At 48.1% G+C, this 24626-nt stretch overlaps 1 protein-coding gene across 3 annotated transcripts in view; it reads left to right on the top strand.

Moving 5' to 3' along the window:
* SEZ6L (seizure related 6 homolog like) overlaps nucleotides 1–24626 on the top strand; it is a 187569-nt gene that overhangs the window by 104204 nt on the left and 58739 nt on the right. For all 3 annotated transcript variants that reach the window (XM_043901500.1, XM_043901499.1, XM_043901498.1), the window contains exons 2-6: nucleotides 11400–12170; nucleotides 12931–13064; nucleotides 15216–15408; nucleotides 17653–17838; nucleotides 21808–21973. In XM_043901500.1, coding sequence (XP_043757435.1) covers nucleotides 11400–12170; nucleotides 12931–13064; nucleotides 15216–15408; nucleotides 17653–17838; nucleotides 21808–21973 — 1450 coding nt within the window. The remainder of the gene's footprint in view (nucleotides 1–11399; nucleotides 12171–12930; nucleotides 13065–15215; nucleotides 15409–17652; nucleotides 17839–21807; nucleotides 21974–24626) is intronic.

Genomic DNA, 24626 nt, shown 5'->3' with positions numbered 1-24626 from the left:
CCTCCCTTACACCTCCAATCAGATGGTCCCTCCACTCTGAGGAAGGGGGTTGGGGGTGGAGAAGTGGATCACTCCCTGCTGGAGTGATGCGCATTTCCCCACCGCCTGTGGGAAGGTGAGAACCGTCTGAAACCTGAAGAAAGCCTGGGGTTTGTTCTCTGCTCTCCTTTGAAACTGGGCTGGCAAGCCTCAGGGAGTTCACTACTATTATTAATTATTATTGCTGTAAAAATAGCATGCACATTACAAATTAATCAAACTACTTAGAAAGTGCACTAAAAAGTGTTTCCCTTTTCACTGCAAGCCTCACTCCTGCTCTGCTAAGGCAGTTCCCATTACTTTGCTCAAATGTATTCCCCTTACTCCCACAGTATATCCACTACTCTACCTTGATTTTTTTTCCCCTCACACTGAATTGCCTTGGCACATAGCTCTGCCATTCTTCATGCTATTTTTGAATTAGTTACATAGTTGTTGAGTAGGACATACAGCTATAAATGTATATATACATATGCACAGATACATATATATGTATCAATGTAAAGGTATACAGTGAAAATTCTCTGTCCCACTCTTACTGGCCATCCTCCCAATTTCCAATACCCCACCTCCCCATAACCACTTTCAAAGTTTCTTTTTACTATTATTTCATTTTTTAAACTGGAGGATAATCGCTTTACAATATTGTATTGGTTTCTGCTGTACAATGTGAACCAGCTATAAATATTACAAATATCTCCTCCTTCGTGAGTGTCCTTCCCACCCCCTCAAGCTTCTTTATGCACATGTTAACCAATGCCAACATATCTAGCTTTATTTTCTCTCCCCACTTTTTTTGCATACCGTTCTGCACTTTGTTTTTTAACCTAGCACAAACTTTGGCCTTCCCTCCTCTGTGGTCCATAGACAGTTTCATCAGCCTTTTCTTGCAGCTGTATGGCATTCTGTCTGGGTGTTCTGTCATTGATTTAACCTTATGGATGGATCTTTGGTGTGTCTCTGAGTCTTTTGCTACTACAGACAGCGCTGCGTTGCTTAACCTTGTATGCGCGTCATTTTGCACGTGGGCAGACCTGTGTCTGCAGGATAAATTCCCAGAAGTGGGCTCGCTGAGTCAAAGGGGAGATGTAATTCCGAATGTTCTTGCCAGGTTACTCACCACGTAATTCACCAATGACATCATCTCATCTCTTTGAACCTTGCCTGTATTCCACTGTGTGTTTCTATAATCATTTAATTCACCCCCTAGAGACAGACAGGTCAATTGTTTCCACATTTTTGCTAATAGAAATAATGCTTTGTACTGTGAAGACTTTGTACCATCCCAGTGGGTGTCATGACCATAACTGTCCTTCTATTTTGGGACCTGACTAAGCACCTCATCTACCTGGAAATCTACTGCTGTTCAGATGGGACATCTGTTGCTCTCATGCCCCACCATCCACAGTATCCCTAGCCTTCCTGAGCCACCGATCCCCAGCCTGATCTGTGACATGGAGTCTGGCTGTGGTAGGACAGGCTTCCAAAGCACCCTCGGAAGGTGGGCTTCCTGGATGTTCTGGAGTAAAAGTCTGATGACGCAGGCAACATGTCAGGACCAATCCTGGACACAGCTTCAGCACCAACTAGAGAAAGCGAGACAGCAGCTCAGAATCACCTTGGAAGGTGGCATTCTAGAAACCCACCGTGCCTGGATCCATCTGCCCCAGATTCCAACTCAGATGGTTGAGTCAAAAGTCAACTGCAAGGACTTCCCTGGAGGTCCAGTGGTTAAGGATCCATCTGCCAATGCAGGGGACACTGGTTGGATCTCCGGTCTGGGAAGATTCCATGTGTCAAGGGGCAACTTAGTACTCAGGGTACTAAGCCTGAGTACCACAATACAGAAGCCCCCACGCCTACAGCCTGTGCTCCACAACAGGAGAAGCCACCACAGTTTGAAGTCCACACACCGCAACTAAAGAGTAGCCCCTGTTCACCACAACTAGATAAAGTCTGTGCACAGCAATGAAGAGAGACCCGGCACAGCCAACTATAAATAAATAAATTTAATTTTTTTAAAAAGTCATTGGAAGTTATGCATAGACAGAGCCTGGAGGGCAGTAGCCATCTTGTGCAGAGTTGGCGGCAGGGTAAACAAACAGATTCATGTTTTTCTGGAAGGTGCCTTTCCAGCATCAATCAACATTTTACATACGTAAATCTTTTGACCGAGCAGTGCAACCTCAGGGACACTCTCCTGACAAATTACCTGGACGCGTTCACCAAAGATACATCTTTATTGCAGTGTTATTTGGATGACAGGGTAGAGAATGGCAACAACCTGTTAATCAAGAGCCTGGTTCAACCATGTATATGTTTATACTACCAGGGAAGCCCGTATTTTAATGTATCCATTAAAAAAGAGTGAAGTGGCTGCATAGGTGCTGACAAAAATACAGACATGATGGACATTAAGTGAAAAAAAATGGTGGGACAGTCATGTAATGGAGTGGTATACAGCAGTGAAAATGAATCAGTCCAAGCCACACTTATCAATGGAGATGAATCTCAAAGTGTCGAAAAGGAGAAAGGGCAAGGAAAGAAAGGAGCAAGCTTCCGGCGGGGTCATGTAGAAAGTCTGCACAATGCCATGTAGTGTTCAGAGGTATTGACATAAATGCATACAGTAACTACTAATATTAAACATAGGTAATGCACATAATAAATCAGAATGCTGAAGGCCAAATTCAGGACAGTAGTTACTCCCAGGAGGAGGAGAGAAGAAGACGGTAGGGAGGAGCAAACAGAGGCCCCGACTGTACTGGCTGGCATTCTGTTTCTTAAGCTAAAGGTACACACACATGGGTATTTGCTGGCTTAGTCTTGAACTCTTTCTGAATGACTGAAATATTTCAAAATGCATTTCTTAGTGACAGAGCAGCATACACAATGTCATATTCCTGTGAATATTCAGATCAATAGGAAGCAACAGAAGAGCTCATGAGAGTTGATGGCTGCCATGTGAGCTGTTCTGTACACTCGTGGCTTCATCGCACTGTCTCACGACCCTAAGAGATAAGGCTGTGTGAGCCCATCTTACAGATGAGAAAGGGGAGGCCCAGAGAAGGCAGGGGCTGTTCAGGGTCTCGTGGGCAGTTAGCTGCAGGCTAAGTCTGGAACCTCAGTGATTCTGACCCCAAGCCCACACTCTTGTGTGCCGCCCCACCTTTTAAGGTGACATACTTTATTATTTTTACATCAATACATTTTGTTTGAAGGTTAAACAAGATCCCATTAACAGAGGTTCCCACTGGAAGGCAGGACTGGTGGACAAGTCAGGGTGGTACAAGGCTGACATTTCTGACTTCATACCTTTCAAGTATTCCTGCATTTTTAAAATAAACTATTTTATAGGGGGAAAAAAATATTTGCAGGTGTGGGATAGAGGAAAGAACACCAGAAACAAGATCAGAAAGTATCTAATCCTATCCTTAATTTGCTCTAATGATCTTGGACAGGTCACTTCCTCTTTCTGAGCCTTGACTTTTTTTTTTCATCTATAAAATGGAAAAAACAAAACACCAAACTCACAGAGTTGTCTGGAGGCTGGAATGACAGCACAGCTGGGAAGGTACTTTGCAGAGTGTTAATCACCATCTGAACATCAGTATTGTCAGTCCAGGTGTAGGTAGAGGGTGGCCAGTGAAGCACTAGATGAAACCCCAAGTGCACCCCCTCTATCTCTGCCCCTTCTGTCCCAGAAAGTCCTCTCCAAGTCCAGGTGTGATTGGCACCATGAATCCACCCCAGGGGCCTCATTCCTGCAGGCGTGAGTGGGCTGGGTGAGCCAGTTCCTCTCCAGTTGAAAGGAACGGGTTGTACCCATCAGCTCTGGCTCTTTGCTCTCCAGGGTGGACCTCTGCATGCCAGCCCCTGCTGCCTGTGTCTGGACCACAGCAGGTGCTCACTGAATGAATGATCAAATGTGAGTGAGAGGAAGAAACACCGCCCTCACTCATGTCAGTGTCCTTATCTGTAAAGTAGGGATTAGCCTCAGACCTTCTCTGCCCTAAAATTCAATGACATTTCATTCTTTTACAAGTGGTTGACCAGTTTTCCCAGCACCACTTGTTAAAGAGGTTGTCTTTTTTCCATTGTATATTCTTGCCTCCTTTGTCGAAGATAAGGTATCCATAGGTTTGTGGATTTATCTCTGGGCTTTCTATTCTGTTCCATTGATCTATATTTCTGTCTTTGTGCCAGTACCGTACTGTCTTGATGACTGTGGCTTTGTAGTATAGTCTGAAGTCAGGCAGGTTGATTCCTCCAGTTCTATTCTTCTTTCCCAAGATTACTTTGGCTATTCAAGGTTTTTTGTATTTCCATACAAATTGTGAAATTATTTGTTCTAGTTCTGTGAAAAATACCGTTGGTAGCTTGATAGGGATTGCATTGAATCTATAAATTGCTTTGGGTAGTATAGCCATTTTCACAATATTGATTCTTCCAATCCATGAACACAGTATATTTCTCCATCTGTTTGTGTCCTCTTTGATTTCTTTCATCAGTGTTTTATAGTTTTCTATGTATAGGTCTTTTGTTTCTTTAGGTAGATATACTCCTAAGTATTTTATTCTTTCTGTTGCAATGGTGAATGGTATTGTTTCCTTAATTTCTCTTTCTGTTTTCTCATTGTTAGTGTATAGGAATGCAAGGGATTTCTGTGTGTTAATTTGAAACTAGAACACTTTCTAACACCATACACAAAAATAAACTCAAAATGGATTAAAGATCTAAATATAAGACCAGAAACTATAAAACTCCTAGAGGAGAACGTAGGCAAAACACTCTCCGACATAAATCTCAGCAGGATCCTCTATGACCCACCTCCCAGAATATTGGAAATAAAAGCACAAATAAACAAATGGGACCTAATGAAACTTAAAAGCTTTTGCACAACAAAGGAAACTATAAGCAAGGTGAAAAGACAGCCCTCAGATTGGGAGAAAATAATAGCAAACGAAGCAACAGACAAAGGATTAATCTCAAAAATATACAAGCAACTCCTGCAGCTCCATTCCAGAAAAATAAATGACCCAATCAAAAAATGGGCCAAAGAACTAAACAGACATTTCTCCAAAGAAGACATACAGATGGCTAACAAACACATGAAAAGATGCTCAACATCACTCATTATCAGAGAAATGCAAATCAAAACCACAACGAGGTACCATTACATGCCAGTCAGGATGGCTGCTATCCAAAAGTCTACAAGCAATAAATGCTGGAGAGGGTGTGGAGAAAAGGGAACCCTCTTACACTGTTGGTGGGAATGCAAACTAGTACAGCCACTATGGAGAACAGTGTGGAGATTTCTTAAAAAACTGGAATTAGAACTGCCGTATGACCCAGCAATTCCACTTCTGGGCATACATGCTGAGGAAACCAGATCTGAAAGAGACACGTGTACCCCAATGTTCATCGCAACACTATTTATAATAGCTAGGACATGGAAGCAACCTAGATGCCCATCAGCAGACGAATGGATAAGGAAGCTGTGGTACATATACACCATGGAATATTACTCAGCCATTAAAAAGAATTCATTTGAATCAGTTCTAATGAGATGGATGAAACTGGAGCCCATTATACAGACTGAAGTAAGCCAGAAAGATAAAGACCAATACAGTATACTAACACATATATATGGAATTTAGAAAGATGGTAACGATAACCCTATATGCAAAACAAAAAAAGAGACACAGATGTACAGAATAGAATTTTGGACTCTGGGGGAGAAGGCGAGAGTGGGATATTTTGAAAGAACAGCATCAAAACATGTATATTATCTATGGTGAAACAGACCACCAGCCCAGGCTGGATGCTTGAGACAAGTGCCTGGGCCTGGTGCACTGGGAAGACCCAGAGGAATCGGGTGGAGAGGGAGGTGGGAGGGGGGATCGGGATGGGGAATACATGTAAATCCATGGCTGATTCATGTCAATGTATGACAAAAACCACAACAATATTGTAAAGTAATTAGCCTCCAACTAATAAAAATAAATGGAAAAAAATAAAAAATAAAATAAAATTCAATGATGTAAGTGAAACAAAACAGATCAACTCCAGGAATGGGAAGGAAGCTCTTTTCACTTCTGGGGGCAGTAGCAGTGGTCACCAACTAGAGGGTCTTTGGCTCCCACCCACCCAGGTGACATTTGGCACTGTCTGGGGCCATTTCTGATTGTCACAAGGGGGTGGGGGAAGGGTGCTACTGTCCTGTAGCGAGTGGAGGCCAGGGATAATGCTCAACATCCTGCAGTGCACGGGATGGCCCCTTGCTGCCCAGCAAAGATGTATCCAGCCCAGACGTAGGAAGCATGGAACCAACCGACGTTCTTCAGGACAGTCAGATGCTCCTGGGCTTGTTTCTGGTTTTGCCTGAGGTGCTGGGGTGTGGCTTTTCCCAAGCCTCAAATAGTCTTCTTTCTTTCTTTCTTTTCGGCTGTGCTGGGTCTTTGGTGCCACACCCATGCTTTCTCTAGCTGTGGCGAGCAGGGGCTACTCTCCAGTTGCGGAGTGCGGGCTTATTATCTTGTTATGGATACAAACAGGCTGTGTGACCCTGGGCGGTCCGTTTTCCCTCTCTAGACCTCCAGTCCTTCGTCTGGATACCTTGTGACCAGAAACTCTGGGAAACGTTCCATCTACAAGAGGTGACATTTAGTTTGGGGTTTTGTCCCTTGATGAGGCCAGGCAAACCCACCAGCGTGAGCTAAACAAATCCTCATTGTGGAGAGTGAAGATACAAGATCGCACCACTGAATCAGATATGAGTAATGTCGAAGAGAACAGTGACTAGCATTTTTGTACCGCCATTTAGCAAACAGATTCCATCGATCCACCTGCCATCCCCTCCTCCTAAAAGTACTCACTGTGAACAGTTCAGTGACATCCCCACCAGGGGACCGCATCCCAAGGGGTTCAATGATTCAGTGAACAAAGCGCATCCCTGATTACAAATGTGTGTCTGATTTCCCTCCTCCTCTCCATCACAAGGTGCTAAAGGCAGCATTTAAACCCTCTTTTCATAATTCTTTTTCTCTTAAGAAAGTTTTGAATACTTCTTACACACATTTTGGAAAATGTCCACAAGTAGAAGGAAGCAAACACATCTCCAGAAGTCCCACCACCCAGAGGCAGTCAGGATCACGCTTGGAGGCCATTCTTCCAAGTCAAAAAAAGACTCTCTGCATCGCCATTTGCTTGAGTTGGTTGTGTCTAGTCGTTTGCATCCACACCGTAGAACTTTACATCTTGCTGTTTTCATGGAACATTATAGCAGAAGCATCATCCGGCTTCTGTTTCCTCCACTTCTCGGTCTGTCCTTTCGTGCCTGTGTGATGATGCGCTGTTGCTCAGATTCCAGGCCGTTCTTGGCCATTCCACTGCTGCTGGGCACTTAAGACAAAAAATCGTCAGCTTCAGAGCTTCCGAACATGTGCTTTTTCAACTTTAATGGCATGCTTCCAAGTCTAATCTTCCATCTCCCCATCAACGTTAGTAAAGAGAGAGAGAGAGGTGTTTCTCCCAACTTGGAAAGCAGAACAAACGCTCAGTTGCCTTCGATGTTGCTCCATGCTGTCTCAAGAGAGGAAAACAGCATAAGGATGTAATTAAAACTCCATGTCTTCTGTTTGATACCCATGTTGAGTTTTCGTTGTTTGTCTGCCTTCCTAACTTCTTTTTTTTTTTTCCAAATCAAAGCAGAGTTGATTCACAACATCGTGTTAATTTCTGTTGTACAGAAAAGCAATTCAGTTATCCGTATTCTTTCTCATATTCTTTCCCTTTATGGTTTATCCCAGGTTATTGAGTATAGTTCCCTGTGCTATACAGTTGGACCTGTTGCTACGCCTCCCTAAGTTCTTGAATGCAGGGATCGTGTCCTAGAGCGCTGACTCTCTCATGCTGAAGGCCAACTGCCAGGGAGAGTCAGCACCCAGAACCTTCACTCATTAGTTGATTGACAGCAGCCCAGTGGGGCGCTGAAAGCCCGCATTAAAGGGAGAACCAGTCAAACGTGACTACAATGATTGAAAAAGTTAAGTGCTTTGGGGAAGAGGAGTTAATGTAACTCTGTGGTCACTGGGGCCCCGGGAAAAGCCAGCCTATTTGAGCAAGTGAAGTCTCTGGATCTCTGAGGCCGTGGAATCCAATTTGACTAATTCCCACTGGGAGGTGGTTTCACATGGCACTCATCTGGCCAGTGTCCCAGTCAAGAACAAACGCTGCATCTCCAGGGCTGCATACACTCAGATCCCAGATTCGTACTCATCTCTCTTGAACACGGCCTTCAGGTTGGAGCCAGCCGGCCAGCCAGACCCCAGCGTGTGTGAGCTCGGAGGGGTACGGGGCACTGGGGGCAGGGAGGTGAATTTACACGGCAAATGTGCAACTCTTCCTGGGAGGCAGGTGGTCAGTGGGGAAAGACTGACTCATTCCTATGGGTTTGCTTCCTAAGATGCTTTATCACAGCTGAGATTGGCACCAGTTTTTTCCTGGGGACTCAGAGGTGGGAGCAGTGATTGGGGGGCAAGAATTGATTATAGGATCATTTCTCTCCTGTTTCCTTCTGCTTTTACCGGCGGTGTTGGGTCTCTCTGGGCTCAGAGAAGATCCAGATGTGATGGGTCTGGCAGGGGAGACCACCAATCTGTACTTTAACAAGGAATGCCCTGAGGGATGGGGGTATCATCTAAGGGGTGTTGGAATACGCTGCAGCCCACTTAGCAGAAACACAACACAAGGGTTTAGAGAGAAGCGTGTTGAAGTGGGGAGACGCCGATTCAGGCAGACAAGGAGGCTGCAGGTGACAGGACCCCATCTTTCTTAAAAGGCAGCAGCATGGTCTGTGCCATCAGGAAAACCAAGGCTTGAAACCCAGCTTTGTTCTATGATCTTGGAAAGTTATTTAATATCCCAAACCTCCATCTGCCCATCTGTAAAACAGGAATAATGATTTCTAATTAATAAGGTCGAGAAAGACTTAAATGAAGTAATGGATAGAAAGCATTTAACACATATTCAGCTAAATACTGGCACATATTTGGCACTCAATAAAGCAATGAGAAAGCAATGTTATAAATATTACTGTTACTATGGCCAAGGCACATCAACGTGCTTTATGCCATCTGTAATCTTTTATCACCTTTGACACAGCTTGTTTTCCTAACATCTCTCTCTCTCTCTTCCTCTTCTTGTCTCTCCTCCAGCCCCTTGTGATCAAGGGGACATTTTTGTGGAAAGACTGGCTGAAACTAATGTAGCCACAGGGCCCCACAAAACTCACAAGCCCATGTCAGGACTGAAGTTGTCACTTTGCCCTTTTCAGCAAGATTACCAACAGGCCCTAAGCATACTTGTCAGTCACCTGACTGTGTGAAAAATCAACGCTGTCAGAGCTGGAGGGACCCTTAGACTTCATCCAGTCTAGCTGTCCGTTTGACACACCAAGAAGAAACCCACCCAGTTATGATGGGGGTGGTGGCCGGGAGAGGACCACCATGCGGGTCCCCCAAGCCCTTGGTTGCATCCAAGCTCTGTGCATTGAACCACAGCTGGGTCTTGGGAGCCAGATGTCTTGAACGCTCATCCTCTCTTCTTTCTGTCCCATCGCCTTCTCACTCGACAGTCTACAAAGATGGTCAGTACCAATCATCTGATAAAAGCAACTGTGAGTGTAAAAGCCACAGCTTTCCAGCAGCCCCATGTCTGATCTGATCCCATGATCTGTTACACAGAAGAGGCTTAATGGACTTTCCCAGGTCCACGCAGCTAGCAACTGTCAAAGGCGGGATCTGAACCTAGGTCTAACCCCAAAGCCTCAACGCATCCCACCTTGGACCAAGACAACTTGCTTGGCATAAGTGACCTGGATCTGTGCTCGGGTCATCCACACACCCTCTCCCCCCCCCCCGCCCCGCCCATGTCTGCTTCCACCCCAGTGTCCCCATCGGCCTGGAATGCCCACAAGCTGGTGATCAGTGTTATACCACAGGAATATCTGTTGAGGTCAATCGCACACTGTTGCAGTCTAGATAGATTGAGCCACTGCCACCGCGGACTCCGTGAAAGCAAATGAACCTTTCTGAGGGAGATCAATTTGAATGACAGTGCTGAAGGGCCCAAGACTGTGTGGCTGAGCGAGTCTTTCTGCAGGGAAACTGACAAGGACAGAGATCAGTCCTTTGTCCCCCAGGACGTAACTCCTCTATCTCGAGATCCTCATCTGGAAAGTTCTGAGTGCTCAGGTCCCCTGCTGAGGGGTGATTACAGTGACAGAAGCAGACCCCAGGCACTCACTGTGGGTGAGGAACCCACTTGTGCATATGTGTATGTTTGCCTTCCCTACATCACCCTCTTGAACGATGACCACCCTAGGAGACAGGGGACAACAGCCCCATTTTGCAGCTCAGGAAACTGAGGCTCAGAGAGGTAAAGCCATTGGCCAGCTTCCATTTGGCAGAACTGAGTGTCAAAGAAGTAGATGATGAAGCTGCTTTCAGACATGATTCTGCCAAACAGTGGCCTGGGCCAGCCCTTATTTAAAATTATAGGTGGTTTTACTTTCAAGACAGAAATAAATCTCAAGGAACTAGCAGAACGTACAAGGCCCACCAGAGCCTGACCCTGACCTCCTTGCTCCCCAGCCTTCTCTCTAATCACCCCCCACCTCTGTCCCCTGTTCTCCTTCACTCCTCTTTTCAACCCACCTCAGCCAAGCCTCCAGGTCTTCCCACACCCCTCTGTTCTGCCTCATAACTCTGGATCCTCAAAATCTTCCTGCATCTCCTACAAGGTCACTTGTACAGTATTTAGTTAAAAATAAGCAAAACACAAATAAAAAACATCCAAACTTCCCCAGTCCCAGGACAACATAGTCAGGGCACACAGCTTGGGGAAGAGACTGTGGGTTGGTTACAGCCCCTTTCATCCTCTTAGTGGGATGACCTTGTGCAGTGAGCAACCTGCCCAACAGTACATGGTGGTCCTGCCCAGAGACTGGGTTAGAGGCCTGTCCTCTCTGTCCTCTTGGCACACAGAGCTTCTCTCTTCCTAAGCATTTATCACATTGAATATGATTGTTTCTGCTTTCTTATTAGGACCATGAGATTCTTGTGCCCTAGATTTCTGTAGCTCTAATGCTTAACTGGGGCTGGCCCAGATCACTCCAAGTCTCCATAGTCAGCAAAAGGAAGGAAAGAAAGGTGGCAGCCCCACATCTACGGATCAAAATGTGCCAGCATCCTGGCAAGCCTTGGCTCCCACCTTAAAGGGGCCACCCTCAGCGTGGGCCAGGTAGAGGACTTAAAGTCCCCAGCCCCAAGTTAACTGGCCTCTGTTCTCTTTCTAAGATGAGACCCCAGAGGGAGATGCCGGCCAATCAGATACTTACCTTCTGCCCTCCGAAATCCTGGGGAGCAGCAGTCTGAGCAAGGAGAACCCCGAAGAGAGCGTGACCACGGCCCCGCTGAATCCAGCGCAGTCTGGGGATGAGCTTCGCGAGCCGGAGTTGGAAGGGACCGTCCCCTTCGCGCCTCAAGACGCCGCGGCCGTGTCTACACTGCTTCCGCTTCTGGCGGAGCAGGGCACGGCGCACGCCTTCCCCGCCAGGAAGAAGCCGCCTTCGCTCAAGCAGGTGAATTCGGCCAGGAAGCAGCTGAGGCCGAAGGCCACCCCCGCAGCGGCCACGCAGAGGACCGCATCCCAGCCGGCATCCCCGGGCCCGGGTCTCCGGTCCTCCGCCCCGGGGAAGCCCCGCCCACCCGGTGACCAGGACCCCATGGCCTCCGCAGGGGAGGAGACCCGCCCACTGTCTCTGTCCTCCGAGGAGCCCCTCTGGCTGGAGCGGAAGGAAGGCGCGGTCCCCACGACCCCCGCGCCCCTGCAGATCGCCCCCTTCACCTCGCAGCCGCTGGTGGCCCACACGCTCCCCCAGAGCCCCGACCCCGGGGCGCCTGCCGTGCCCGAGGAGGCCCCCGAGGCTCCCCCCGAGGATGCAAGCCCCGTGACGCTGATGGACAAAGGGGAGACCGAGCTGACCGGGTCAGCCTCAGAGGAGAGCCAGGAGACCACCACGTCCACCATCATCACCACCACGGTCATCACCACCGAGCAGGCCCCAGGTAGGCAGCCCCCAGCCCCTCCGGCCCTGCAGCAAGTGTGAGGAGGCACCCTCTGTGATCGGAGGGCTTGGTGGGAGGGGGGCCTGGGAAGGTTCATGCCCTGCCATTGGTTACCATCTATGCAGCCCTAGCTATGAACTTGACCCTGGGGTTCAAAACTAGCATCCCCATTTCAGAGATGAGACCCCTGAGACCCTGAGACATCAGACAACCTGCCCAAGGTCTCACAGCTGAAGAGCAGGATTCAAAACCTCTCCTCCTGGGACAGAGTCCTTTCACCTGCCTAGAAGGCCCTAGCCTTACCAAGGTGCTGTTGCTTTCACCCCTGCGTGAGCTTGATAGAATACACTTCTGCATTCCAGTCTTTTCTTCTGTCTTTTATCCCATCTTCAAGCACATCACAGGGGCATCGGCTGTCAATTACACATCGATCTGGGACAGATGCAGTGTGGCTGCTCCAGAAAGACTGGGAGCTCTGGGCTTTGGACCCCTGCTCATTGTGTGACCTTGGCCCAAATGTGCTCCCTCCCTGAGATTTGCTTTCCTTGTCTCTAAGATAAGAGTGACACGTCAGTCAGATGTCAGCTCTTGCTGTTTGATTGTCGTGTTGAGTGTGGAGCTGAAGGAGGAGGAGCAGCAGGGGAAGGAGTGGGGGGTGGGAGCACCAGTGTCCCCGGAGGCCCTGTTCTAGCCCACAGCCCACCTGGGAGATGACGTCTCAGCTCTTCTCTGTGTCCTGACGACAGTGCCTTTCCTCCAGCTCCCTGCAGCGTGAGCTTCTCGGATCCCGAAGGGTACATCGACTCCAGTGATTACCCGCCGCTGCCCCTCAACAGCTTCCTGGAGTGCACGTACAACGTGACGGTCTACACTGGCTATGGGGTGGAGCTCCAGGTAACCCCACAGAGTTGCCCTGCCTTGGCTGCCTCTTCAGCAGAAAGTCTCCTCTGAAGGGTTGTCTGAGTCAGACTTACTTTCATCATCTTAGCCCGTTTGATTCTCTCTTTGCCCTAAGTGGGGCAAATTGAGCTGGGCTTTGGCAGTTGAATAGGAGTTCCCAACTCAGAGGAACTAGCTTGGCCCACATGGAGGGAGGGGGTGTACTGATAAATTGAAGGCCGTTATACCCAGAAGGAAAGTCCTGTGATATCCTGCTTGTCGAACACATACACACTCATGGAAGCCCCACGTGGTTCATTTGATTCATAAACTTTTGCCTGCAAACTAAGAAGGGAAAAGCAGAGTAGCATCATGCTCAAACACCTGGGTTTTAAGTCCCAGCTCTACTGGTTAATGCTGCATGACTTTGGGTAAGGGACTCCACCTCTCTGTTTCCCCGTCAGTGAAACAGTGATGAAAATGTTGCTACTTCACGGAGTTCCAGGGAGGAATAAATATGACAGTGCGCAAAGAGCATTCAGCCAGAGTCTAGGGGAGACAGAGAGGGCGCTCAATGCCTCTTACCCATTATCCCCACCCTAGTTCCAGGCCATTGCCAGCCCATCGGCCCGTCTTTAGAAGCGCTTTCTGATGTGCACTGAGGCAGCATGCCGACAGTGGTGAGCTGTCCCGCTCACCGTCCAAAAGAGGAAAGGATGGCCCTGAAGCCAGAAACGGAGGCCAGCACCACGTGGGCGCAGACCCTTCCAGGCCAAGTGTAGAAGGCTGGACATGTGCTTTGTTCTCACGGGCAAGAAAGAGCCCCCAAAAGATTTTAAGCAGAGTCAGCTGCGTGACCTAAGCAGAACTCCGCTTTAGGAAGGTTTTCTGATTTATGGGGAGAATAAAAGATAAGCCTCTCAGCAGAACGTGTGCCCAGAGCTTGGCACAGCACGTGGTATGCGGTCGGTAGTTTATAAATGTTCCCGGAATTAAACTGGAGAAAAGTTGCGGTTCATCTGATGCTGACACTTAACGAACACTTCCCTCCACTTGAATAGACCCACTGTCTAATGCTGAATGGCGCTTTTTGTCAGGGACGGCAGAATTCCTTCATCGAGCATCTATGATGTACCAGTCATAGCAACGGGGGACATGGTGGTGTGCACAGCTGATGAGGGCTTGCCCTAAGGGAGTTCACTGCTTTATGATCGAGATAGATACGCATAGAAGACATTGGGCTGCCATGTGAAATGACCTGTAATAGATGTTCACAGTGGGTGTGGAATCACAGTGGAGGGACAGGCAACCTCCCTGGCAGTCAGGGAAGGTGTCACAGAGGAGGGCAGTATTAGTGGGGCTTTGGCAGATGAGTAGGAGTTCTCTTTGATGAGCATGGGCTGACAGGGGAAGGGCTCGTGAGTAATTCTTGCCTTGTTTACACAAGAGGCAGAGGATCTGGAGTCCCTGGCCCCACTAGGGCAGGTGGAAATATTCAAACTGGGCACCCACCCCACCCCACCCCCTCCTCCGTTTGTTCACTATCCTCGTAAGTAAAGTATCTCCCTTCTTCCTCTCCCAAGCCTGGAAAGTGGACTTGGCAAACCAAGCACACAGTCCTTTGAGGCGGTTCTGCCACTGAAGCCAGCAGTGGGGAGGATAAGAGTGGGCCTGAGAAAGCCCTAGAGATGACCCCCCTCCCCACCCCCCGCACTCCCTCACCAGTTTGTGCAGAAGGGCAAGAATGTATTCAGTCAGTCTGCAAAGTCGAGTACATAGTCAAGCACCTACTATGTGCCAGGCACTATTTTAGGCCCTGGGGTCCCTGAGCAGCATGAAAATTTTCCGTCTTCCCTGGAGCTGACCTTCAGGTGAAATGCCTCTCCTGACTCCCTGGAGATGGGACCTCAGGCCCAAGCTGATCAAAGCCCTACCCCCACCTGCCAGCTCCAGAAAAATCTATCTCAGCTGCCAGCCTCCAGAAAGCCTCTCCCGTGGGACCCAGCGAAGGGGGCTGACGATCCTCGCAGTGCCTCCCCCTACAGCTTCACTCTGTCCCCTCGGCCTTTGGGAGATGGCAGGGGGCCCAGGGGTTCCCAGGGCTCCAAGGGGTTGCTGCCTGGGAGGACCCCCTGTCTCACACCCCGTCTGCCCTGCCGTCCCCAGGTGAAGAGCGTGAACCTGTCCGAGGGGGAGCTGCTCTCCATCCGAGGGGTGGATGGCTCCTCCCTGACCGTCCTGGCCAACCACACGCTCCTGGTCGAAGGCCAGGTGATCCGCAGCCCCACCAACGCCATCTCCGTGTACTTCCGCACCTTCCTGGACGCCGGCCTCGGGACCTTCCAGCTGCACTACCAGGGTGAGGTTGGGCCGGGCTGTTGAGCTGTTCCTTTGGCCTCCGTTCCCCTCCAGCGCTAAGGACTGTCACCCTCTTTGCGCCAGTTTGGTAACACCGTGGACCCCTTCTTAGAGTCACAATTCCTTTTGTAATTAATTCATGTGGCTGCATCTCGTCTTAGCTGCGGCACGCGGGATCTTCATCGCGACGTGCTGGCTCATTCATTGTGGCACATAGACTCTCTAATTGCTGCGTGCGGGTTTGGTTGTCCCGAGACATATGGGGTCTTAGTTCCCTGACCTGAGATCAGACTCAGCTCCCCTGCATTGCAGGGTGGATTCCTAACCACCGGACCAGCAGGGAAGTCCCTTAGATTCGTGTTTTTAAGAGCATAAAATAAAATATATACAGTTCAAAAGGAAGCCGTTCATATTGAATAGCAGTTGTCAAAACATTGTTCTAATCTATGATATCATAATCTATGTGCTTCTTTATTAACACATTAAATCATATTTCCCAGTGGCTCTGATAATTATTGTAATTTCAAAGGAGCATAAGAAATATGTCAAGATATTCATTTTGATGTGAACATATCTGTGATTCCCTTGGTGGCAAAGCCATAGGTACTGTGACTGTGTAACAGTTTGTTGTCCACCTTTGCAGTTAACCTTGAACCTGTTCAGTGAAGAATGAGCAAGCCCCCTTTTCCCATTCAAGTTCACGGACCCTGAATCTGACCCAAATCCCATGAAGGCCCACGGGCTTCCGGGAGGCAGCCTCTGCCGCCAGGGTCCGTTGCTTTTTTCCCCTTCTTCTCCACTTCTGTATTTGTCTGCTTCTGGCCTCCTTTTGTTTTCTTTTTACCTTTTCCCTCTCTTCTCCTCCCTCTTTTCTTTCTTTTCATTTCTTTTGGTTGCACCGCACAGCATATGGGTTCTTAGTTCCCCAACCAGGGCTTGAACCCACAGCCTCCCGCATTGGAAGTGTGGAGTCTTAACCACTGGACTACCCGGGAAGTCCCAGCTTCCTTCATTTCTTTCTTTGCTCCTCTCCCTTTCTTCGTTCCCACCCCCACCCTTCTTTCTCTCTCTCTCTCCTTCAATGTCACCCCATTTCCCCCCATCTCCTGGGCCCTTCCCTTCCTGGGAGCTCTCCCTGGATACTTGCCAAGTATCTGCCAGGGAGGGGGGCGCCCTTCGCCACATCTCAGGAAATCCACAGCCATCCACGTGTACGTCACATTGACCAAATGTCTGGAAAAACACTTCATTTAAAAATTTCCCCTTGGATGTTTCTGAAACAGATGGATGACTGTATTCAGGAGTATCCGTTCCCTTGCACCTTCTCAGTATGCAGACGAGCGTCTGTTGTCTTTGTTAATTAAAAAATAGGAAAAAAAAAATAGCTCATTGAGCCATGAAGTTGAATTCAGTCCTCCTTGTGAGTACTGGGAATGCAGAAATCCTCAACTGCAGGAGAGATCAGACCACAGTCCAGGGAGGGACTCTGCATTCTCTTCTGAGAATAAAACTTGAGGAGCTCAACGTGGCCACGTGCACCCTTCTGCCACTCCATCCGGCAAGCTCTGTCCACTGCACGTTGGCCTAAGGAGGCTCTTCTTTGGCATTTCCCATTTAATCCTTCCCGCCACCGTGCGATAGGGACAGTCCTAGGGGAGGAGAGTGAAGTTCAGGGCACTGTGTCACGTCCCCAAGGTCACCCTTGGTTTCTAAGTGATGGAGTAAGAGAACATAAATTCACGTCTGTCTCTTCCACAGCCCAAGCCCTGACCTCCCAGGACTTAGTTCCAGCTCTCACATCCTTGGCATTTCCTAAAGAACTGATTCTCCTAACCCTGGTCCAAGAGCCTGCATTTTTAACAAACACCTAAGCTGCTCACGCGGGTGGGACTAACCTACCTGGGTGATCCTGCTCCTCCTGTGCTCAAGGAGACGGTAGTTCTGTCTCCACATGGAGAGAGGCTCCAGGGAGGGGTGGGGACACACCCTTCACCCCAAACCTGCTGTCTCCGGTTAGGCAGGGGAGGGGGCGGCGGTGAGCTTTGAGCCTCGAGAAAGTGCTCACCCAGCAGGCTCAGCAGCTCCACGTGATCAAGTCGAGTCACCAAAATACATCCCTCCAGCACTCCGGAGTCCCCGGGGGCCTCATCTTTTCTCCTCAGCACAAACCAGCTCCTGGGGTGTGGGTCACGTTCTCCGTCTCCCGCTCTGAGAGATGACTCTCTGCCCCGGCATCTCTCCCCAGCCTTCATGCTGAGCTGCAACTTCCCCCGCCGGCCTGACTTCGGGGACGTCACGGTGATGGACCTGCACTCGGGCGGGGTGGCCCACTTCCACTGCCACCTGGGCTACGAGCTCCAGGGCGCCAAGATGCTGACGTGCATCAATGCCTCCAAGCCCCACTGGAGCAACCGGGAGCCCATCTGCTCAGGTACACGCCAGCCTCAGCCGGACCCACCAGGGATGGTCTCCCAAGAGAGGAGGCACCAGCCCCCAGTGGGTTAAAGGGGAAATGTTAGTCGCTCAGTCATGTCCGACTCTCTGCGACCCCACGGGCTGTAGTCTGCCAGGCTTTTCTGTCCTTGGAATTCTCCAGGCAAGCATACTGGAGTGGGTTGCCATGCCCTCCTCCAGGGGATCTTCCCAACCTGGGTCTCATGCATTGCAGGCAGAGGCTTTACTGTCTGAGCCAGAAGGGAAGCCCATGGTGTTAAGATTGACCTTAGGAAAGAGACTGATCCAAAAATGTGGTGGCTGCCAGTTTTGTTACATGATAGAAATACAGGTGACATAAAATTGACCGTTAGTGACATTTAGTAGATTCACAGTACTGTGCAGCCATCACCACTCTTTCATCAACCCCTAAAGAACACTAGACACATCACAGTCACTCCCCATTTTCCCCTGTCCCCAGCCCCTGCTTCCTGTCTCTACAGATTGGCCAGTTCTGGGCACTTCATATGCATGGGATCATGCATTATGTGATATTTTGAATCCAGCTTCATTGACTCAGCATGGTGTTCTCAAGGTTCATCCATATGGTAGCATGTATCAGAACTTTGTTCCTTTTGATGGCTGAATAATATTCCATCATATAGACCACACTTTACCTGTTCGCTTATTGGGGGATGTTCAGGTTGTTTTGGACTTTGGAGGTGTTACAAATAGTGCTACGAACATTTGTGTGCAGGTTTTGATGTGGACACGTGTGGTCACTTCTCTTGGGTAGATACCCGTAAGTCAAGTTGCTGGGTCATGTGGTCATTCCATGTTTCAGTTTTGGAGGAGCCAGCAAACTGTTTTCCACTGGCTGCACCATATTCCTTTCCACCCGCCCCCACCGCCATGTATGAGAGTACCAGTTTCTCCACATCCTCACCAGCACTTATTTCCCATGTCTTCTTTTTATCATGACAGCCATCCTAGTGGGTGTGAAGGTATCCTAGTGTGATTCTGATTTGCATTTTCCCAGCGGCTGATGACAGTGAGCGTCTTTTCATATGCTTGTTTGGCCATTTGTGTATCTTCCGGGAGAAAAGTCTATTCAAGTCCTTTGACCATTTTTAAAATGTAGTTGTCTTTTTCTTGAGTCGTAAGAAATCTTTATGTATTCTGGGTACTAGACTCTTATTAGATGTATGATTTGCAAATATTTCCTCCCACCTTCTGGGTTGTCTTTTCACTTCTCAATAGTGTGCTTTTTGTTGTTCCGTCACTAAGTCGTGTCCAACTCCTTGTGACCCCACGGACTGCAGTACACCAGACTTCCCTGTCCTTTGCTATCTCCCAGAGTTTGCTCAAACTCTTGTCCATTGAGTCGGTGATGCCATCCAACCATCTCATCCTCTGTCGCCCCCTTAATGTCCTTAATTTTGACAAAGTCTAATTTATGGGTTTTTTTTTTTTTTTTGGTTGTTGTTGCTTGAGCTTTTGATGTGACAGCTGCCATATTTTGAGACCAGTCCATATGCCAGGGCTATGATAAATCCTCACAGTAATCCTACATGGTGTGAACCATTATCCCCATTTCACAGATGAGGAAACTGAGGCTCGTGGAGGTGAAGTTTCTTCCTCAGAGTCACCAGATAGAAATTGAACTGGATCTAGAGCCCTTCTCTCTTGAGCTGTTTCCCTTACACATTCACTATTTAAAGTGCAGTCTGCAGACCAGTGAGACTATTAGAAATACATAATCCTGGGCCCCATACAAAACCAAGCTAATCAAAAATCTGCATTTAGCCTGCTCTTTCTGTAGTTAATGTGCTATGTGTCACAGATTGAGAAGTACTCTATACGACAATCTCTCTGCACCAGCGGCCGTAACCTTGACCATCCTCAGTTATCGAGAGAGTAAAACCCTATTAGATTCTCAAAAATCCTGACCATGGCCAGGAGAGTACAGGCTGCTCACATTAACTGAGCACCTACTATGTGCCAGGCCATGAGCCATGTACAAACAGAATACCGGGAGTAAGAAAAACATCATTCCTGCCCTCCAGGCATTTGTAGTCACTAGAATTCAAGATGCAAATGAGAGCTGATGATAAATTCTGAGATTTAATTATTGCACTATTGTTCTCTCAAGGCTGTTCAGAACTTTGTGTGTGTGTGTGTGTTTTTAAAACAAAGAAAAGAAAAATCCAAACCATAGGCAGTTGGTCTCCATGCCTCCCTCGAGTTAATTTTTATCTATGTATGAAATCAGAGAGGAATTAAGCCTCAATTTGTGCTAAGAAAGATGGATGGGGAGCCACGGCTGGCAAATTGAAGCCAAACAGAGTCATCAGTCGGCTTAATAAGGCAAGGAAGGGGAGCAGAGAGGCAGCAAATGAGCAGCCGCTCAGAGAGGACAGATGGCTGGTGCCCCCCACCAGGGACAGCTCGTCCATCTCCTCGGCCCCTGAGCTGTAGGGCAATAAGGCTGGCTGCGTCCTGAGCACCTACTCTGTGCCAGGGATGGCGCCAAGCCCTGTCCACGCAGTATTTCATTTCTCACCACCATCCATAAGGAGGGTGGAATTATTATTACCGCTTTACTAGAGGTTCAGAGAGCCTCAGTGACTTGTCCTAGATAAACAGTGGATAAGTGACACCGGGCAGATTTGAACCTCCACTTTGGGACAGGAGGCAGAGTGGACACATGGGCGACCCGGTACTCTGTCCGTGGTCCTGAAAAAAACTGCAAGCCTTCCCAGCAGCATCTTGGCTGTAAGTCACCGCAGAGTCCAGAGCCGCCAAGGGAGCTCTCTGCCTTTCTCATCTCTGCAACTCTTTGTTAGTCATGAAGTCATTCAACAAACATTTAATGAGAGCCAGATATCTTCTAAGAATAAAACTACCTCCCAACATTTGCAGAACTCTTCTCAGTTCACAGGTCATTTTTCATGTATGTTAGATTTTTATGATAAAAGTAATATATGACTCTGGAAAAAAATATTTCCAAGAAATAACAAAAGTGGTGAAGAGTCTACCATCACTTTTGTACTCCTGGTCTCAATTGATCTTTGCATATAGCTCATTGAAATAGGTATGGCAGAACATTTTCTAACTTTTTTTCCCACTGCTTCAAATATAGTGAGTATTTTCCTATATTTTGAAGTACTGTTTGATAACAGGGTTTTTAAAAGCTGAATGAATGGCGTGCATCTCACCGAGCATCTGTAAGCAGACATTCATGTTCGCAGTGTTTTGCTCTTAGAAGCAATCAAACAGTGAACATCATCAGGCATACATTTTTGTGAAACTCTCTAAATCTTTTTTTGACCTAAGTTCCCAGAACCTTAATTACCAGGTCAAAGTGCTTAAACACATTTTCCAGGTCTTTTCATCAGATTTCCCTCCTGAAAGGTCATAGCAATTTGCATTCCAACCAGACCTGAATGAGAGCAACCATTTCTCATCACCGGAGATGGCGCTTCCCGTTTATTGCTGCTCTTTATCTGGACCAATTAGGTGGACGGGGATAGAATATAGTTTAGATTTGCATTTCTTTTACTGTTAGTGAGGCTGAATTTTTTTTTTTTTTTGGAGTGCTTAACTAAGTACTGGAAGTAGACTTCTTCTGTGGAGAACTGCCTATTTATGTCCTTCTTGATTACCATTTTGTAACCGAGAACAGGGCACAGCCAGTGCGTTAAATCAGTCATCCCTTCCCTACCGTGGCGCGCACACGGCAGTTCCAGATCCAGTGGGACTAGATCTCCTGTCACACAGGATGGACCCGTCTCAGGAGGAAGGAACTTTCCCACGGTGTTCCTCTTCCCAGCATATTTCCTCTCACTAAGGGGCTGGGGTTGGAAAAGGATAAAACACTCACTTATCTTCCCCCCCCTCCCCGCCCCCGACCGCTCTCTCTCTGCAATCCTCTCGTTGCCCACGCACCTCTACCGTCTGGCTCCAGCCCCTTGTGGAGGGGCTGTGCGCAACGCCACCATCGGCCGCGTCCTGTCCCCAAGTCACTCTGCAAACGCCAATGGGAGCCAGTTCTGCGTGTGGACGATCGAAGCTCCAGAGGGCCAGAAACTGCACCTGCACTTTGAGCGGCTGGCACTGCATGAGAAGGACAGGTAAACCCCTGAGGGTCCCCAGCCAGCCTCACACCTTCCCAGAGTGTTGGGGTGTGGCTTGGGATTTGAAGTCTTGAATGGCTAAACTGTTGTTGGCTCATGGAGGTCAAGAAAGGAAGAATTGGGAGGGAGGCAAGGATATTAGAAACCATCAGTTTTGATCTCCTCCTTTTACACATAAGGGAACCAGGGCATACAGCGGGGAAGAGACTTGCCCCAGTCACGCAGCAGGGTAGGGGGAGAGGCAGGAAGGGAGTCCCCCCTGCCTTGCACGGCCTCATCCCTTCTCCTGCACATCCCTTTTTGCAGTGGAGCAAGGAGAGAGAATTCACTGAGCACCTGCTCTCTGCCCACATCAGGTATTAGCCTCGATGGAGAATGGGAGAGAAGAACATTCATTCCTGGTGTGACAGGAAATTGAGATTCAAAAACCAGATGTATGCACACGAGGGAACTTTCGATAACAAGACAGCATTTGGCCAAGAGCACATCTGTCGATGCTAAGTAATAGGCACAGAAGCCAGAATCTGAAAACTTTGATAAGCTGAGACCTTATTCCAGAATATTCTGGAATATTCTAGAAAATTAGGATCTTGGCTGCTTAGAATTGCTGTGTTAGAGTGGGTTCCCTTGGAAACAGACGGGATGACAATGGTATGAAAGAAAGTGGTTTATTTAGAAGCTGATCCTAGAAAGCACCAAGAAAATGAGCAGAGAAGGAAAGGGAGTAGATACAGTGTGTGTTAATAGTCAGGTCTCTTATCTACAGGGGTCCCCCAGGAAGCTGTATTTAGCACGGCTCAGAGAGTTCCTGTCAGAGGGCAAGGGAGCTAGGGTATTTATCTGCCCACTCACCCCCTGCTGGAGGACACTCACTGACTCCTCAGCATTGCTCTCACCCCTTGAGCTGGCTGCACTGGCTGATTCTCAGAGCCTCCGGAAACCAGCCCAAACTGGGTGAGCGGTGAGTGCGGAGGGGTGCGGGTAGGGCACCGACAGAACACCAGCACCTTGGGGTCCTGGATTCCGTCCAACTTTCAACTTAGAATTATACCGTCCTGGCTTCTTTGAAGCTTCAGACCTAAACCATTAACCTCTGGGAAAGGATGCTGAGAAAATACAAGACAACTGAATAATTTACCCAACTCTGGAGTCCACTTCCCTCCAAACCATCCAGCCTTATCCTGAACAACTTTGTATCAATAAATCACTGCCTTAAAGTACAAGGTGTCGAATAGGGGCTTCAGAGCCTGGATTCTCTGTAGCATCAGAATGACCTCAGGAACCTTTCAGAAAAACAGATGCCCAGTCTCTTCCCCCTGGAGAAGCAGGACCTGGGAGCCCTCAGTGATGAATGCTTTTTAATGTTCAGACCTCTGGTTTGCCTCTTCTGAACAGTGCTGGGAATAAACCAAGTGTACATTTAGACCAGACAGTGAGAAGCAGAGAGAAAGAAAAATTAACCAAAGTGAGTATTTTCTGGAAGTTTATGAAATCCTGATAAATGAGCCGACAGACACGTGGACACTGTAGTTTCACTAGGGGTTTCTGTGGAGCCCTGCAAAGGTTTATGAAAGGGATGTGTTTACAACCACCAGGGAAAACCAGAGCTCAAGTATCTGTAGGGAAAGAAGTTTGGAGTTGTTCATCAAGATCAAAGGTCAGGGTGCACGTGTGTGTGTGTGTGTGTGTGTGTGTGCGCACACACACACACACACACACACAGTGAAGATACTTGCTGTGCTAAGAAGAAAGGGGAGCTTTATTTGTCCATGGACTTTATTGAGGAAAAACAGCTTAAATACCACAGTTGCAAGAGGTTAGAGCTAGAGGAGGCTCCATGTAAGATGTGGGACCTGGATCTAAACCTTAGAGATTCAGTCAGGGAACCCAAAATACGGTGAGTGTATGGAGTAGCTAGCCCAAGCAGGGAGAACAGGAGTGGAGATGAACAAAGATGAGGAGGTAAATGTGGGCCACCTTCTGAAGGGCTTTGGCTGCCAGATGCTTCTATAAGCTGTAGAGAGCCATGGAAGGATTTTGAGTAGAGGAGTGAAATGAAATTTTAAAGATGATTTCCACCCCCCCCCCAACAACAAAATGACGTCTTTCTAAACTGCAGTCCCATAATATGCAGCATAGAAAGTGGGTTCTCTGGTCAAATATGTTTGGGAGACACTATACCCAGTCTCTATCTTGGCATCAAGGCATATTCACTGGCAAAGGCACTGACAAGTCCTGCAAGGGAAAAAAATGTTTAATTTTCATTTAAATTTTCCAAGCCCATTTGACCATAGACTATACATAGATTTGAGATAAAACGCTTTACTATTTCAGACATTCTAGAGAACATAGCTAGAAAACTGCTATTTTGGGGAGAGTCATTGACGGTAGAGATTTTGAGATCCTGAGGGTGTGCCCTAGAGCACCCCTTGTTGCCAAAGGCTGCAATTCTGTGAAAGAAGAGTCCTGGGCATGGCCCCAAAGAGACAACAAATTCAGCAGGGATTTGAAGATTGTGAAAAGGCCCTGCACTCTCAGCATGGCCCTTGGCCTCTACCCCAGCCCCCTCCTTATCCCAATCACAGTGGACACAAGGCAGAATAAACAGACTGAGACTCCAACATTTCTACAGTTTGATGACATTAGAAAT

Source organism: Cervus elaphus, chromosome 5 (genome assembly GCF_910594005.1).
Source record: "Cervus elaphus chromosome 5, mCerEla1.1, whole genome shotgun sequence".
Classification (NCBI taxonomy): domain Eukaryota; kingdom Metazoa; phylum Chordata; class Mammalia; order Artiodactyla; family Cervidae; genus Cervus; species Cervus elaphus.
Note: the sequence above shows the minus strand (reverse complement) of the source record. Positions and strands in the feature narration are given on the sequence as shown.